Here is a 15,530-nt window from a genome sequence, read left to right as displayed (position 1 = left end):
CTAATAGGATTTGAAGAGCGTAAAATTGGTTCGTTGTGAACATGAAATATGCAGTAAATCCTGCTGCTAGCAACCCGAACAATCTCACTTCCAAAACAGTCAGCAGCCAGCAGGCAAACAGCCACCGTCATTGCCGCCGCCACCGCCACCGCCATTTCCACCATCAACACAGCGCATTCTTATTTTCACATGTTTTTCTTTAATATTTGCTGTTTAAATATTCTATCAGCTGCTTGCCATATTTTGCGCCTGGCAATGTACGCGAATCCGCAATCGCATCCGGCGTCAGGTCGAAGACTCGAGACCTTTGCTCCCAGGCTCAGACTCTGACTTTTGTTATTACCGCTGCTGCTGCTTCTGCTTCTGCTTCTGTTGCAACAACGCGCAGTTTGTTACAGTTTCGCGGTTCGATTTTACACAGAGCTCTATTGAAATCGTGTCGTTGTCCTCGTTGCCGTTGTCCTTGTCGTTGTCCCGGCTGCCATGGAATGTTTTATTATCACAAATAAAGCGCAATCACTGCTGTTGCATTATTTTTTATGCTTCTGTTGCGCTTCACTGGATTTTGTGCGCTGCATGAAATATTGCAAATAGTTTTATTCATACTCAATTGACTGAGTTATGAAGAGCTTCTTGGAAATAGTTTATAACTCAGCAGCAGCAGCGGCAGGGGCAGCGGCAGCTCAAAGCAAAAATGTGTTGCCTGCTTTGAGGCGCAATTTGTTTTCCCCTTAATTGCGGCTCTGCTAATGCTAATGCGGCGACATTTATTTTCATTACTAGCGTCGGCAGAGTGCATAATATTTATGCAGTTGCGACGTCTTAAAGTGCCCAAGTCAAGCCTCAAATGCCTCAAAATCCAGCGTCTTAAGCCAAAGCTTGCCAGCTCGTCGTCTGACGTTCATTCAACTGCAACTTGGTTGACTTCCGGCGTTGCCTTTTATGATAAATTGAAACAAATAGCCAGCAGCACAAATACACACACACACGCGCGCACACCCACACACACATACAGCCTTGGCAGTTGGCTTATCAGAAAATTACGCTCAGCTGTTTATGAAAGCATAACAATGTTAGCTGGCTGCCAGTGCCATTAAGGCGCCTGGACTAAGCACATCAACATGATCATCAAGCTGAATGCTTCGTCGACTGCCTTGGCTTGGTTTTGGCTTGGCTTGGGCTGGCCTGGCCTGGCTTGGTTGACTGCTAGTCAGCGCACATAACTCACAAGTAGGATAAACAATTTACTTATCGCTGCTGCAGGCCAGCACTGAAAGGACTTCAACTCCAGCTTGAGCTTAGTTCGAGACGCAGTAGCAGTCTTCTACGCTGCCACAGCAGCGTGCCACATTGGCAAATAAATCATAATAAATAACTTGAAAAACGAAACACCTTGGCGCATAAAAGTTACACGTTGTTGCCTTCGCCTGCCTGCTGCAGTCGAAAAAAAGAAAGAAATACAAGTTGTGTGTTTTGCCAGTGAGTTTGGGGTATAACTACTTAGTGGCAGTTTTTGTTGTCAAACGAAAAATGTGTGTTGCTTATAATGATGGCATATTTGTAATAATGATTTGGTACACTAGTCATTGTCATGGAATTTCTTAAAATATCAAATATAGCTTTAATTGTTTTGATGAATAAAATGTTATTGCTGAGCTAAATGATTAATCTGCAAAGAAGTTATGGCAACATTTTGTTTAAATTTAGAGCAAACTAAAGTCGTATTCCACTGTGTTTTTGTACAGAGTATAAAGCCTTCGTTGTTGATGTCTGCTTAGCATTGCTCATTGTTGAGCTGCTGTCTGTTGCTGTTGTGCTTATTGTTGTTGTAAGTGTCTGCTTACAGTTTAACACTTTGCAAGCTTTGTGGAGCGCGCGTGTGTAACGCATTTTTGCAGTTGGCGATAAAAATTGATACATAACTGGCATAAATCAGGTGGCAAACGCGCACATTACTCATACGCAGCGTGTGTATAGCGAGCCATTTATTAAATTAGCCACAGCAGCAGCAGCCAGAGCATTAGTAGGCATACCTAAAGCACTTACACACTCACACACACACACGCACAGTCAGACAGACAGATGGTGATGCTGGGGGCTATGGCAGGGGGGGGGGTATCTCAGGTAATTTGTAAATATCTGACAGATGCGCTGATAAACTCATTGCAGAGATTTCATTCATGCTCAGCGGCGTCTCGGTGATTTATGCCTGGGCTTATTACAGTTGCCTACACATGTTTGTGCACAAGTGAAAGCCTGTTTTTGTAGGTATAACAACAACACTTTATTGACAATACTTGTTGGGGCAGGGGTGGGGTTGGGGGTTGTACTTAATATAACATCACAACGACAGCAGTGTGGGAACATTGGGGTATTGAGGCAAATCAATTGCCATAGCCAATGCCAATGCCAATGCTCCATGCGTATGTAAATGCAAAGAGCTGATTTAGCTTTAAGGCCTAAACTCTGGCTTATTCAGCTTGGTTAGCTCCGGCTGTGACGCCAGCTTGACGTCTTGGGCCGGCGGCGCTTTTGGCAGACTGAAGAATTTCTGTAAATTAAATTTGTGAAAAATGAAATTAGGCTACGGCTGCTTTACATAATTTAGATTATAAATTAAATGACGCCGGAGCTTACATCGTGTCTGCCAAAGTTCTTGGCCTCCTCCATCGAGTCTGGCAGCCGCTTGTGCAGCGTCTCTGGCAAGAAGAGAGCACCGGTTCCGCCCAGCAGAAAGAGTGTGCCCAGTATATAGTAAGGAGCGCGTATATCCACCGTGGTGCCCAGATACACCAGATAGGGTGCCAGCACGCCAATGGCATTGGCCAGAATGGTGCCCAGGGCAATGCCCGTTTGACGCATGCATGTGGGATAGATTTCCATGCACTGCAGATTGGCCAGAAAGAAGGTCAACGCATTGAGGAACTTGATGGCCGTGGCCAAAAAGATCATCAGCCACTCGTACTCCTCGTGCGGCGCCAACGCAATGATGGGCAGGCAGATGCCAAAGGATACGAGAAAAGACATCGAATTGGTAAAGCGTCGACCGAATTTGTCGCCTGCAAGCAACAGAAAAAAAATTGAACTAGAAACAAAGCGTTTGCAGGCAGGCCAGCCAATCAGTTTGCTGTCCGTCCACTTACCCATGTACTTGCCCACCACATAGGCGGGTATTTCCACAATGCTCTGGTACAAAAAGTTTAGAAACGGATTGCCCGCCATGCGCGAACTGAATAGCACCAATGTGAAATAGGAGACAGCGACGACGCACCTAAGAGCCGGCATAGGGGAAATCAAGCGTCAGTTGGAATTGTTGAAAATGCAAATTCAGCTTGTGCTGCCCACTCACCAGCTGAAGCCCATGATGATGGTATTGCGCGCCAGGCGCCAGCCAGCGAACAGTGAGGCAATGCCATAGGTGGCCTCGCTGGTGTTCCGACTGTAGATATCCGCCAGCTGCTTCTCCGTCACATCGAATTCGCGTCCATTAATTTTGGCTATCTTCTTGAGCTGCACAATGGCATCAGCGAAGCGTTGCTTGCTAATCAACCAGCGCGGTGATTCAATGATAAACCTAAGCAACAAACGTAGCAACAACAAAAGAATGTGCAAAAATCGTTGATTGGAAAGTCTCGCTCTCTCTTTCTCTCCGACACACTTACTTGAAGAAAATTAAAATCAGCGCCGTGGGCAGCGAGGATAGCCACATAAAGGAGTACCAATCGCGCAGCCACCAGAACAGAAGCGGCATCAGCGTCGTGCCCACGGACCAGCCCACGCTCTGAAAGAAAGCAATGCGACTGCGATCCTCCCTATTGTGTGTGTGTGTGTGAGTGGAAGTGGGGGTGTGCCCCAAGTGGACAAAAGTTAGTTAGAGCAAAAGTTTTTCTATTTTGTGCGCTTTTTGTTTGCTGTCGAAACTTACTCCCTGGAGATTTCCATGCCAATAATTTGTGGCGATTGAAACAGACTGTTGACGCTGAGGCCCACAATGCTGGACATGACCTGGAACCAAGTGTAAGAGCTCGTGCTCAGTATTGTGCCAAAGCGTCCCACCGAGCAGAAGACGACGCTTATATAGAACACTAATCGCCGTCCATAGCTGTGCAAGCAAATTCGCAAAAAAATTCAATTACCAATTAGATGTGCACGCGCAACTTTTCGCTTCACTTACGAATCGCCCAATTGTCCAAATATAAATGAGCCGACCACTTCCGTAATGCGGCCCACAACAAACACATTCGTTACAAACAAATCCTTGGCGCATACCCAGTTCTCCTGCGTGGGTATTGTGCTGTCGTACCACGTCTGGTCATAGGTCCAGCCATTCTGGCAAACTACAAGCCCAAGCCCATAAAATGTATTAGAGTGAAAAGTTGTAAGAATTTATACGACTGCTGCCGCCGCGCAGCAAACTTAAATTGCTACAAAAGCTGCTCATAATATATGTATGGTGTGGGCTTACCTGTGGTCTCGTTGCTGCGCTGGCTCATGTTCCAGTGCGTCCAATCTTGAATCTCTGTAAAGTTCGTATCGTACATTTCGCAGGTACTAAACGTCTCCTTGCCGCGATTGTCTGTTTGCCTGCCAAGGGAAGGCCAAAGGGAAAAACATTTACAAATTACTATTTATAGCAACTATTTGCTAGGCACTCACTTGGGTAGCGTTAGATTGCGCCATTGATCCAGCGTATAGTTTGTTTGCTCTCTGCCCGGCACGGTGCACCAGTGATCGGGTATATTCAACGCTAGTATTATATTCATGTAGATCATGGCGCCGCTGAAGCTTAGACCGCCCACCAGCACATAATTGTTAAACGTCTGATAGCGGCCATGATTGCCGACTTTTTCCATGAGCTGCTGGAAGGGATCATTAAACTCGGACTCGTCCACTTCCATTTCGTATACGGTTGATGGCGCTGTCGACGATTTGCGACTGTTTTCCATTTCCAGCTTGTCTTTCATTATTTCTATTGTTATCTACAATTACACAGTGGTTCAATATAACTTTAAGATGCAAGTTATCTATCTTTATGTGCAGTCTAAGCACGTTATATTACATTTTATTTGGGAAACAAAATATATTTTGAATATTTACTTTGGCTCTTTTATTTCGCGCTTTATCTCTTTACTACGGCGCGTAAATATTTTATGGGCATTTGCACTTGAAAATCACAAATGTTATATTTCGTGCAAAGTCAACAAATTGCGAGTGCGATAAAGCTGGCGCCTAATATTTATTTACATATAGTCTGGCATTCATTTGTCACTTACCAGCCTCACTTGGAATAATTTGAAAAGCACTTTTGATTTTTAGTTGTATTTGATTTAATTTGCATTTTTTTTCAAATTCGCATGCAGTTTATATTTTGGTAATTATATCACATAATTCGAATTTCACCACGACCAGAAATTTTAAATGCGCTTATTTTGGCTTTAGTGTGCTACGTCCGCTGGCGACACCTGCGGCTTTTGCTGTGAAAGAATCGACATTGAATGCAGGCCTCTTGTATACTCGCTTTGTCGTTGGCTTATCAGTTGAGATTTGGGTGCTATAATCTAAATTTAATAGCTGATTACACACACAGACACATGGCGCTAATTTGTTAACTGCAATTATAAACAACAACAAACAGTTGGGCGAGCTTGTGAGATGCATTGACTACGGCTATCTGCAACAGCCTGGCTATTGAGCAGGTCATAATTAAATAATTAAGAATTTTGTGACCACGCCACGTCTGGATATAAAGTGAAGTGTACTTTGATGCTAGTCGAGATTAGATACAGGCAGCGAGTGCAGTAGTGCAATGTCTGCAAACAAGATAAAATCTATGTTATGCATCGTTGAATAGATAGCTAGAGCTAGCGAGTGGCTCTCTATAAGCTCATAAAACTCATATACACTGCACAGCTTTGGAAATTTCCATTGTTTCAAGTATTTGTGTTCAGAAACCTTTGTTTTTATGGTCTAATATTTATAGCATGTGCACAATGAATTGTTAGTGCTGCTTACTTAAAACGCTCTACAATTGAAACTAAAGCAAGATAGTGAGTCTAGTAGCAGCCACAAATGTAATAATATCAATTTTCATATTTTTATTTGCCTAAGCGCGCTGCTGCAGCAAAGACAAAGGCAATTTAACAATTTATTCCAGCACTTAAGCGCAAATTCAGTTGCCGCCCAAGCAAGCTCATACTACTAGCTAAGTTATATACTCTGCACAGTAAATACCGCAGTAAGTGTAACGATGCTATGAATAAACATAAGCAGCCAGCAGCCGGCTAGCAGCTAGATCTGTTTCACGAGCGCTGTAAGTGTCATCAGTTGTAGTCGTCGCGGCTCATCGGCTCGCCAGTCAAGCATAACGCGTGGCAATTATATCATGTATACGTGGATTATGGCACAGCTCTTTATTCTATTCATATTTCTTTAATCAACCTGTTTGTCTTCCAGCGACAGTTGCTCAGATAAGACGTGTAAACGTCCCCAGACACGTGCATAAGCATAATGATGTGAATGCACTGGTCTTCTCAATGTCGAAGAAATTTAAAACTTCCAAAAATAAGTTGAGCTTCACTTAAGCAATAATAAGCTCAATTTGGCGGTCACTTTTGAGCAATCAAAGGGCAATTTACTTTGTGCAAAATGAAAAAAAATAAACTGTAGAGAAACCAAATTTAAATGATGGATGATATTATTTGAAAAGCAGCAGTTCATAAATACCCATAAATATATATTGACATGTTGATTGATATATTATATATAGCATATGCGAGCATTAACGTAAATGGGGTTTTGCTATTATAATCTTCTGTGCTTTACAATTTTCTCAGCACTTAAGGCATAATCCACAATTTAAATAGAAACTGAATGTAACAACTTTTCCAAGAGTCTAACAATATACGAAACTTTAAAACGGGCGCCATTTTGCGAAGTTATAGATTTTCATAGCTTGATAATTCTTTGGCTTGATTTCTATATTGCTCATAGCATTTGTGTTGTGCATCAATAAACGAACATCAACAACTAAAGGTTGCTTTGTACATCAGAAACTAAAGATTGTTTTGTACATTAGGAACCAACGATTGTTTGGTGCATCAAAAATTCTTATGTAATATTGTACATCAACAAATATCAAAGGATGAGTTGTACATAAATAACAAAAGTTTGTGTGCAATACAATCTTAACATACATACATGCTTAACTCTTTAATTTCAAAAGAAATAAATTTACTTGGAATGCTAACGTTCAATTTGAATTCGATTGAACTAAACGATATGGCGAAGGTAATTATGGCAGATACACAATGTAAGTAAGGTAACTATTTTCTTGGTTTTCGTTTTTGATGTAAAATTGTTATATATTGCATTACTAAAAACTACTACTTACTATTTTAACAATGCAGTTTTATTAAGATGTAACTTATGAGTCTAAAAAGGCATGAAATTCTGAAGTCGGAAATCTTATCGCTGAGTTAGAGGCATTTAATTATTAATATATACAGAAAGTTTTCTTATTTGTTTATTCTTTCTGCTCATAACTTTGCCAAACATTTTTTTAAAGCATACTTGTTTGTTCTCATTCGTATTGTAGCCACGCCCACTTTTTTTCACCAAATTAATCTCATTTGAAATATTTTATTGACGGTTTGATTTGGCTGACTTACACCTTTCAAAGTTTGAAATTAATGAAGAAGTATTTAGGTATTTTGTCAACTGACGTCATTAGCGTATCCAGCTATTGCTCCTCGATTGGGGAGCAAATCTAGTTAAAGTCCTGTAGCAGCAGTAAAATGTGCAGAAAGTGTTCTTCAAAAGAATTACAAGATGCATCAGCCACTAAAACAGATGGGAGCTGAATCCCAGTCCATACTTACGCTCATTTATATGTTTATATTTAAGCAAACAAGACGTCAGATGTCTAATCCGCTTTGTTAGATAACACCGAGCAATAAAAAGATTTGTGTGATTATTTTTTGGATATGTTCATGTTTATTTAAGACTTTTATTGGATTTATGCATAAACATTTCATCAGCTTGCTGTGTACTTTAATTATTTGTTTTTGTTTCATTTCGTTTTTGTTTGTATTCGTTTGAAAATTTCTTCTAAAATTTACGGAGCTCTGAAGAGTTAAAGATACGCTTTGTGTACTATTTAAATGCCTGAAACTGCCATGTGTTTTGTCTTTCAATATTGCTTTTATATTAAATATAATTACATAATTTTTTTTACACGAATTTGCGAAAACTGTTGGCACATGCAACAAATTGTTGTTGCCTGTGCATTGTGCGTTGGCTTATGTTTGCTTTGCTTGTTTGTTTGTTTGTTCTTTAGTTGTAATTTACAGTTGAAACACTTAAGAGTTAATAAGAATAAATAAAAAATTTCAAAACGTCTCTACATAAGAATATGTTATTCTCTGGCTTTAACACGTGCGCTTGTATTCATTTATTTCATCTATTTGATTAAATTGTATTTAAATTTGTTTTCGTTTTTTGGGGATTACAATAAATATATATATATATAATTTATAAGATTGATATATATACGATTTCAAATGTTTAGCTATGTTTAAAAGCGTTTTTAATTAATTGTTTTTTGTTTGTTTTTGGAATTTTGCTCAATTTTGTATGCTCAATGTACAGGAAGTCAATCAAAATAGTTAACTTGCTAATGTTGCTCTCGATTAAATATGCATTTATTTAACTAATTTATTTAAATCGATTCAATAACTTAAATACTCCGTCTACCTCCTCGCTGGACTCGCAAAATTCATTGTCTGTTCGTTTTGATTATCGCTAAATAGCATGCAAGACGCTAATAGTTGCTTCGCTTTAAATATAACTATGTATATGTAAATGTTTTAATGGCATAAATATAAACTATATGTATATGTACACTATGTTGTGTATAGTTTGCTACTCGATATATATATGTACAGAGCTCTAGTAGTTTTTTTTTACACGTCTACGTTTTCAAAATATTGCTTAGCGTACAATTCTTTGCTGATTACTGGCAAATTTACAAATTTGACGGATTTTCATGATGTGTGTTTGGTGTTTTTGTTTTTTTACAATCTATAAAACAATAAAACTGATATCTCGTTTAATAATAAATGTATATATAGTATAAGTTGGCAGCTTTGTGTAAATATGTTGTATTATTTTTGTAAAATTGGTAATTGGTCTATTGCTAGCGCTGTTTGCGCTTTAATATAGGAATCAACTTTAGTTGTTTATCTGTTAAAAATAAGTGTTAAAATAACTGCAATTCATATTGGACGTTTGGCAATATCACGTTTGCAAAATACACAAGCAAATGGCAAAAGAAAAGTTTAAAACAAATACCTTGTTTATACATCAGGCTAACTAAAAATAGTTAATTGCTATATTACATCACTAAATATGTAGCTCTTCAACTATATGTCTCATGTTATAAATAGATTTATGTATATTTATAGTTAAATGCCAACATTATCGGAGGAAGGATTGACTGACTAACTGACTGCTTTGTGTTATACTCTTCCCTCTCTCTCTTTCTCGATTTCCCTCTCGCTTTTATACACACTATACATTTGAACTGAAAGACGCGCCTTGGCCTTTTTTGTTTTCACTATCGAATCACAGCAATTGAAATACATACTTACATACATAGAGTATCTAATGCAAAGAACCTTAACCTTAAATCGAAACTAAGCCTAAGAATTTCATACAATATATGGGTGTGGGTATAGGTATGGGTATGGGCATGGGTTGTTATAGATCCTTGTCATCCTGCAGCGCCGGCGAGGCGTTGCCGCTTGTGTTCTTACGCAGATGATTGCGCAGCATGACAAGATTTCGATTCAGTGGCAAGTTGCTGGACAGCCCCAACGAGCTGCTGCTGGCGGCAGAGCAAGGCGAATGCGGCAGCGTGTTGCAAATGTTGCCAAGCGGCGCGACGGCATTCAGGCAGCTGCTGCTGCTGGCGGAGGCCACCGATGTGGTGGGCGAGGTAGCAGCAGTCAGCGCTTGCGTCTGCGTCTGGCCCACGCCCACGCCCAGCAGCAGCTCGTGGGCGAGTATGGTTGGCAAATGTTAAGTGCTGCTCTTTAGCGGACCCGACGATAGCGAACTGCTGCTGACGCCCGAATCGCTCGACTTCTCACTGAGTCCGCCACGTGTGAGCGTATCGTCGCCCATAAGTCCGCCGCCGCCAAGAAAGGACTTCTTGCCGACGCGCGCCGGCAGCGTTGCCTTAAAGGGATTGTCCTTGCAGCGACGCGCGCTCTCCACGCGCTTCATGATTTCGCTGGAGCACTTGGACACCACATCGTCCAGACTATTCGATTCATCGGTGGAGAGTACAGTCTGCGTGGGCGTTTGTGAGCTGGGCAGCGGTGAGCCCTCGTAGCAGCCCGAGTCGCGTGGAAAGTGGCGACGTCCAAAGGGCGAGACGCCGTGCTTCATGTTAATGTTGTTCAGACGCGCCTCATCGTTCTCCGAGCTGGAGCCGGCTATGTCCACATCAGAGCCTGTGCGTGCGAAATTTGTAGCTGTATTTAGTGTGTGTGTATGCGTGTGTGTGTGTGTGAGGGTTAGTTGTGGCAGTTGAGCGTGTGTTAAGTTTATGTTTTGGGTTGTGGCACTTACATTCAATGTCATGCAGCAGCTGCACGGCCGTCAGCAGCTTGGCGCGATGCTCCTGATTGAGTATGCCCAGATAATCCAAGTCGGCAGGCTCGAGCTCCTTGAACAGTTCCAGATCCTCGTAGCTGCAAATGGAACGATAGGTGAAACAATCCAACAAAAAATTGTCGGTTAATTTGTTTCATCTACACCACTTACCCGTTGAGCACGAAGACCGACGTGTACTCCTTGAGTCCAATGCGCACCAGCAGATCCTCCACAGAACTGGGGCCGCCAGCATTGTTGCCCAGTCTCGCTCCCGGAGCCAGCGTCTTGCTGCTGCTGTTCTTCATGCGCTGCTGCTCGGGCAGCACTTCAACGTTGATGAACTTAAAGTGTCCCGCACGGCCATGACAGCGTCCCTTCCAAATGCCCGAGGCATTCATCGACAGCACATCGATGAGGTCGCCCTTCTGCAAAGCGTAAAGTGTTGAGCTTAAGCGTAAATTAAACATTGTGCTGGTTACCTTGAATTTGAGCGCATCCTTGTCATAGGGATTGGGCAGGCTGTCGACAAGCGCCTTGGCCTTGCAGATGCTGGCCAACGAGTTGCGATCCTCGGCTGAAATCGAGCTGTGCGGACTGCCAGGACGCACCAGCGCTTGAGTGCCTGTCAAGGAATCAAGTTTAAATATTTGTCTCAACTTTAGACAAGGCAAAAATTTCCAATTAATGCGCCCACAGCCAATTAGCTCAAGGGCAATGGAATCTAAAAGTGCTGAGCACACAGACACCCGCACATACGCACACACACACACACATAGTCAAAGAACTCGTTTGGTTAATTAAAAACTTTTCAAATATTTTTAAACACACACACACACACATATACATATAGAACGGATACGCTGGTACGCTGAGCCCCAAAAATATTCAAATAAGCACTTGAAGTTTTCGTCTAAAGCTTTTGGCTAATCCTTGCTTTGTGTCCTGGCCACATAAAAATAAAGTATTTTTTCTTGCACTTTTGCAAAGTTGCTCCTGTTTGGCGATACCCCAGCTACCCACCACCCACTCTCTGTCTATTATTTTCTTTATTTTTTTTGGGGCGCATATAGCCGAAAGTTTTGTTCATTAAAAGCTGAGCAACAGCCCTTTATGCTGCCACGCCCTAGCCTTACCCATAGCCATAGCCACTTGGCCCGACTCGACTCGCTTCGCCTCAGCGCAAGTGCATTAAAAATTCATTAAGTTTGCAAAATTTCAAGTTATTGTGCAGCGGCGGCGGCAGCAGCAAACCGCATCAACAACTACAACTGTTAATAGACCAATATGCACTAGCGGCAGTCTGGGAATTTCTATGTTCGGCTGCTCGTTGCAAGTTGCTGTTGTTGCTCTTGTTGCTGTTGCATAAATAGACCGCCAGACGTGGCAGCAGCAGTAGCAACTGCAAAAGCAAAAGCATAAGCAAAAGTAAAGCTCTAAATTTTAAGCACACACACACACACACCCATCGAACGCACACACACACATAGTTATACTTACTCGAGCCGGATGCACTGGGCAAACTTTCTACGGAGCTGGCTGAACAGGCAAACGCCTGATCGCTCATGCTGCCACGGTCGGTGTTATCTTGGGAATTGCTAAAATCCCTTGATGTATCCTTTGTGGCAACAAAGTTTCGTCCATTCTCATTAAATGCACCAATTTCCTTTGGTGAGCTACGCATCTCCCCGGACTGGCGCAAGCATAGTGAAAGTTGTTTTTGGCCAACGACATCATCATCATCATCGTCGTCATCATCGTCGTCGTCATGTAGCGCAATAAATTGCATGTTCGGCATACCAAGTGCAAAGAATAGAGCGAAAGTTTTGTTAGTTAAATCATTAAAAAGTTTAATACAACCACAAAAATTTACACACACACACACATAAGCACATAGACAGTGAAACAACTGTAAGCACTTTGGTTTCAATTTTGAGGGGCGGCACTCATTTTGATTTGGCTGCAGCGCTTCCGCTTTGGGTTTGAGCAAATTTGACAGCCGGACTGAGCTGGAAATTGAGCTGCCTCGGTCTACAAAAGTTTGCTCATAACTGGCAACAGGCCTAGGTGGTGGCATGCAACAAATTGCAGCACACACACAGACCAAACAGTTGGCAACGAATTGCCTTTGCTCTATCTCGAGCTTTGTTTTAGTTGACAAAGCTGTTTCCGAAATTCAAACTAAATTCTAAGCATAGCTAAATTACATTTTTTTTTACTTTTTTGGGACAACATGTCCGCCGTATTCAGCTGCGAGTTTGAAGTGTTTGGCAAAGTGCAGGGCGTTTACTTTCGCCGGCATGCGGAGCGCAAGGCCAAAACGTTGGGACTGCGCGGCTGGTGCATGAACACGGATAACAATTCGGTCAAGGGTTATATTGAGGGACCGCGCACCGAAATGAATGTGATGAAGGAGTGGCTCAAGACTACGGGCAGTCCCGCCTCGAGCATACATCGCGCTGAGTTTTCAGAGGAGCGCGAGAAGCGTGAATATGGCTTTAAGAATTTCGAAATACGCGAGGATCCACAAACTGCCAATTCGCGTAGATCGAGCATTGCGCCAGAGAAAACCAACGAGGCGGATGCGCAACCAAAACAAAGTGAAGAGTAGCGAATAAAGAGTCCCAAAAAGTAAACACTGTAGTTGCATTCAATGTCGGTTAGGCTCAACTTTCGCTTTTTCTTTTCTTTTTTTTTTGTGAGAGGGTTGCGCACTCATTTGGCATTTGGCATTTGCATTTGCATTTAGAGTGGGCTCAAGTGCTTGAGCTATGTAAATGCTGCAGCTAATTACATTTTGCAGCAATCATGGATTGCAGTTCGATTTGATTGCAGTTTGATTAATTAACTTACATGATGCACCATGGCCTTCTGGCAAATTGTGTTCGCCTTGTGCGGCAGTCCGTTCTTTTTGGCTTTCGCTGCTAAGCTTGGCGGCAGTCCGCAGTGCCTGGTGGCGCCAATGTCCTCGTAATCGGATGATGGGCTCGGCGACAGCGAGGGCGATTCTCCAATGCCACCACTCAATGTGCGATAACGTGCCGTACAATTGTTGGTGCCAATCTGTGCAATAGAAGAGAAAGAGTCAAGTTTGCAAATGAATTGGTCATGCCGACAACGTTTAGTGCCTGGCTTAAGTGCACAGCAGCAGCAGCAGCAGCAGCAAAAAAAGAAAAGTAGAAACAACTTTGGCTAAAAAGCTTTTGAGCTAACTGAGTCTACGTGCATTTTGTTATTCTGCTTTGGCAGACATTTGGCCAAATGCGAACTTTGTTTGTCACTAAGTGCACTTAATCAATTTAGCAGACGCATTGAGACACAACACGCCTAGCCTAACGATAGTTACGAGTGGAGGCGCCACTTAAATGGCTTGCAACTTACCGAAACTGCGCTCAGCCTGGAGGTAACGCTTTGTAGGTCCGATATAGAGCCCGCATAGTCGCCACTTTCACGATCGTGAGATCTGCAATACGCAATAAGAAACAAAAACAATTTAATATAATTGAGCTGGCCTAAGCCAAACAACTTAAGTGATATGGCAAAATATTTGCTGCAGCTTTAGCTGAAGTGGCATCATCGCCGTTTTGATTTCAAACAAACACAACCCACACACACAGACACACACATACATGCACAAAAGGTCTCTGCTGGGTCCGAAGTCAAACAACAAGGCTCATATATAAATAAATATTTTATACCTTTTGCCTTAGTTGAGAGCTTGCCCGTTTGACTTTAACACTGTTGAGATTTTCACTTTTGCCTCTCTCTGTGTCTGTCTGTGTGTGTGTGTGTGTTTTTATTTATTATTTTTTCTTATTTTTGTTTGCCTTTTACGTTTATTTCTTTTTGCTGTGGCGTTGCTGTTGAAAAAGTTGTGTTTTGGCCCCAAGGGCGCACGGAGCGTATACGTTATGTTAGCACGTTTCTTTGTATAGTTGTTGCTGCTGCTGCTGCTGCTGCTGCCGTTGCCGGTGCGTACGTGTGGAAAACGGCTCTTTCGACTATCAACTGACTGACTGACTGCGTAGTGGTCGACTGTCGAGCTGTGTCGACATGGCTCTGACTGATTGACGACGAGCCACAACGAGTCCTGGACTCGGCGTTGAAGTAGCAATAATGCCATTTCATTCAAGTGTCGCTTCGCTTTGAGAGATGGACAGGGCCAATATTGCTCTGCTGCTGCCTCTGCTGCGTTTTCTTATTAGTTTTGGCCCCCACACAACACAACACAGCACAAGGGGCAAGGCAAGACTCTCGCTCTGCTCTTTATTCATTGTGGCATGCGTAACAATATGAAATTGATGACTTTCGCTTCGATGCGTTTCGATATGTTGGGCGAGTCAGTTTGTCAGTCATTCATTCATTTGCTCATTCGAACGTTCGCTCGTCCGTTCGTCCGTACGTTTGTTGCTTCGTTTTCGGCTCATTCATCCAATGTGGCTGCAAAATGTTGATAACAGCACTAATGAAGTGAGGCTACCTTTTTTTATATTATTTCTTCTTTGCCACTGCTGTGTCTGCTGCTGGGTCAATCCTTTGCGCACCTTTTGCACATTGACAAATAAATTCGTTGCCTGTGGTAAGCTGCCTGATTGCTTTGCCTTTGCCTGGGCTTGGACTTGAGCTTGGGAGCGATTCGGTCAACTATTAGTGTTGGCTTGTTTGCAGGGCTAAATGTTTGGCCTTTTCATGGCACAGTGCACACATTTGTGGCACATTTTGTAGTTCAATGAGTTTCGTTTCGGGGCCACCTTTGAAGTGGCCCACCAACAAAGGGTTGCTTATCACACACACACACACATACACTCACGCGTGTATTTATTTATTTATTTGCTGTATTATTAATGTGCAGGCAACAGACATAAATTCAAGTGCAA

General features: G+C 42.4%; 3 protein-coding genes across 9 annotated transcripts in view; 1 reads left to right on the top strand and 2 right to left on the bottom strand.

The window, feature by feature from the left end:
• Window positions 1-2,268: 2,268 nt before the first annotated feature.
• Window positions 2,269-5,477, bottom strand: LOC108601765 (carcinine transporter). The gene is made up of 10 exons (XM_017989688.2): window positions 5,274-5,477; window positions 4,657-4,979; window positions 4,466-4,584; window positions 4,175-4,337; window positions 3,926-4,102; window positions 3,663-3,812; window positions 3,350-3,574; window positions 3,144-3,271; window positions 2,638-3,059; window positions 2,269-2,551 (listed from the first exon to the last, which is right to left on the bottom strand). The coding sequence occupies exons 2-10, from the start codon at window positions 4,962-4,964 to the stop codon at window positions 2,453-2,455; spliced, it is 1,791 nt and encodes a 596-aa protein (XP_017845177.1). The 5' UTR covers window positions 4,965-4,979; window positions 5,274-5,477; the 3' UTR covers window positions 2,269-2,452.
• A 3,089-nt stretch (window positions 5,478-8,566) lies between these two features.
• The window catches only part of LOC108603365, an 89,872-nt gene continuing 82,908 nt past the window's right edge, over window positions 8,567-15,530 (bottom strand). For 4 of the 7 annotated variants that reach the window (XM_017992120.1, XM_017992121.1, XM_017992122.1 and 1 more), the window contains 7 exons: window positions 14,035-14,116; window positions 13,507-13,716; window positions 12,154-12,346; window positions 11,136-11,278; window positions 10,828-11,081; window positions 10,633-10,754; window positions 8,567-10,514 (listed from right to left, as the gene is read on the bottom strand). In XM_017992120.1, the coding sequence (XP_017847609.1) occupies window positions 10,078-10,514; window positions 10,633-10,754; window positions 10,828-11,081; window positions 11,136-11,278; window positions 12,154-12,346; window positions 13,507-13,716; window positions 14,035-14,116 (1,441 nt within the window). In that variant the 3' untranslated portion in view covers window positions 8,567-10,077. Of the gene's footprint in view, window positions 10,536-10,632; window positions 10,755-10,827; window positions 11,082-11,135; window positions 11,279-12,153; window positions 12,347-13,506; window positions 13,717-14,034; window positions 14,117-15,530 lie in introns of all 7 variants that reach the window. The other 3 variants (XM_017992117.1, XM_017992119.1, XM_017992118.1) reach the window with 1 other exon arrangement.
• Window positions 12,803-13,289, top strand: LOC108603366 (acylphosphatase-1). Its single transcript, XM_017992124.1, has one exon. It carries the CDS (start codon window positions 12,887-12,889, stop codon window positions 13,262-13,264), a length of 378 nt encoding a protein of 125 aa, XP_017847613.1. The 5' UTR covers window positions 12,803-12,886; the 3' UTR covers window positions 13,265-13,289.

The sequence above is a fragment of the Drosophila busckii genome, chromosome 3R, assembly GCF_011750605.1.
Source record: "Drosophila busckii strain San Diego stock center, stock number 13000-0081.31 chromosome 3R, ASM1175060v1, whole genome shotgun sequence".
NCBI classification, from domain to species: domain Eukaryota; kingdom Metazoa; phylum Arthropoda; class Insecta; order Diptera; family Drosophilidae; genus Drosophila; species Drosophila busckii.
This window is presented reverse-complemented; position numbering and strand designations above follow the sequence as displayed.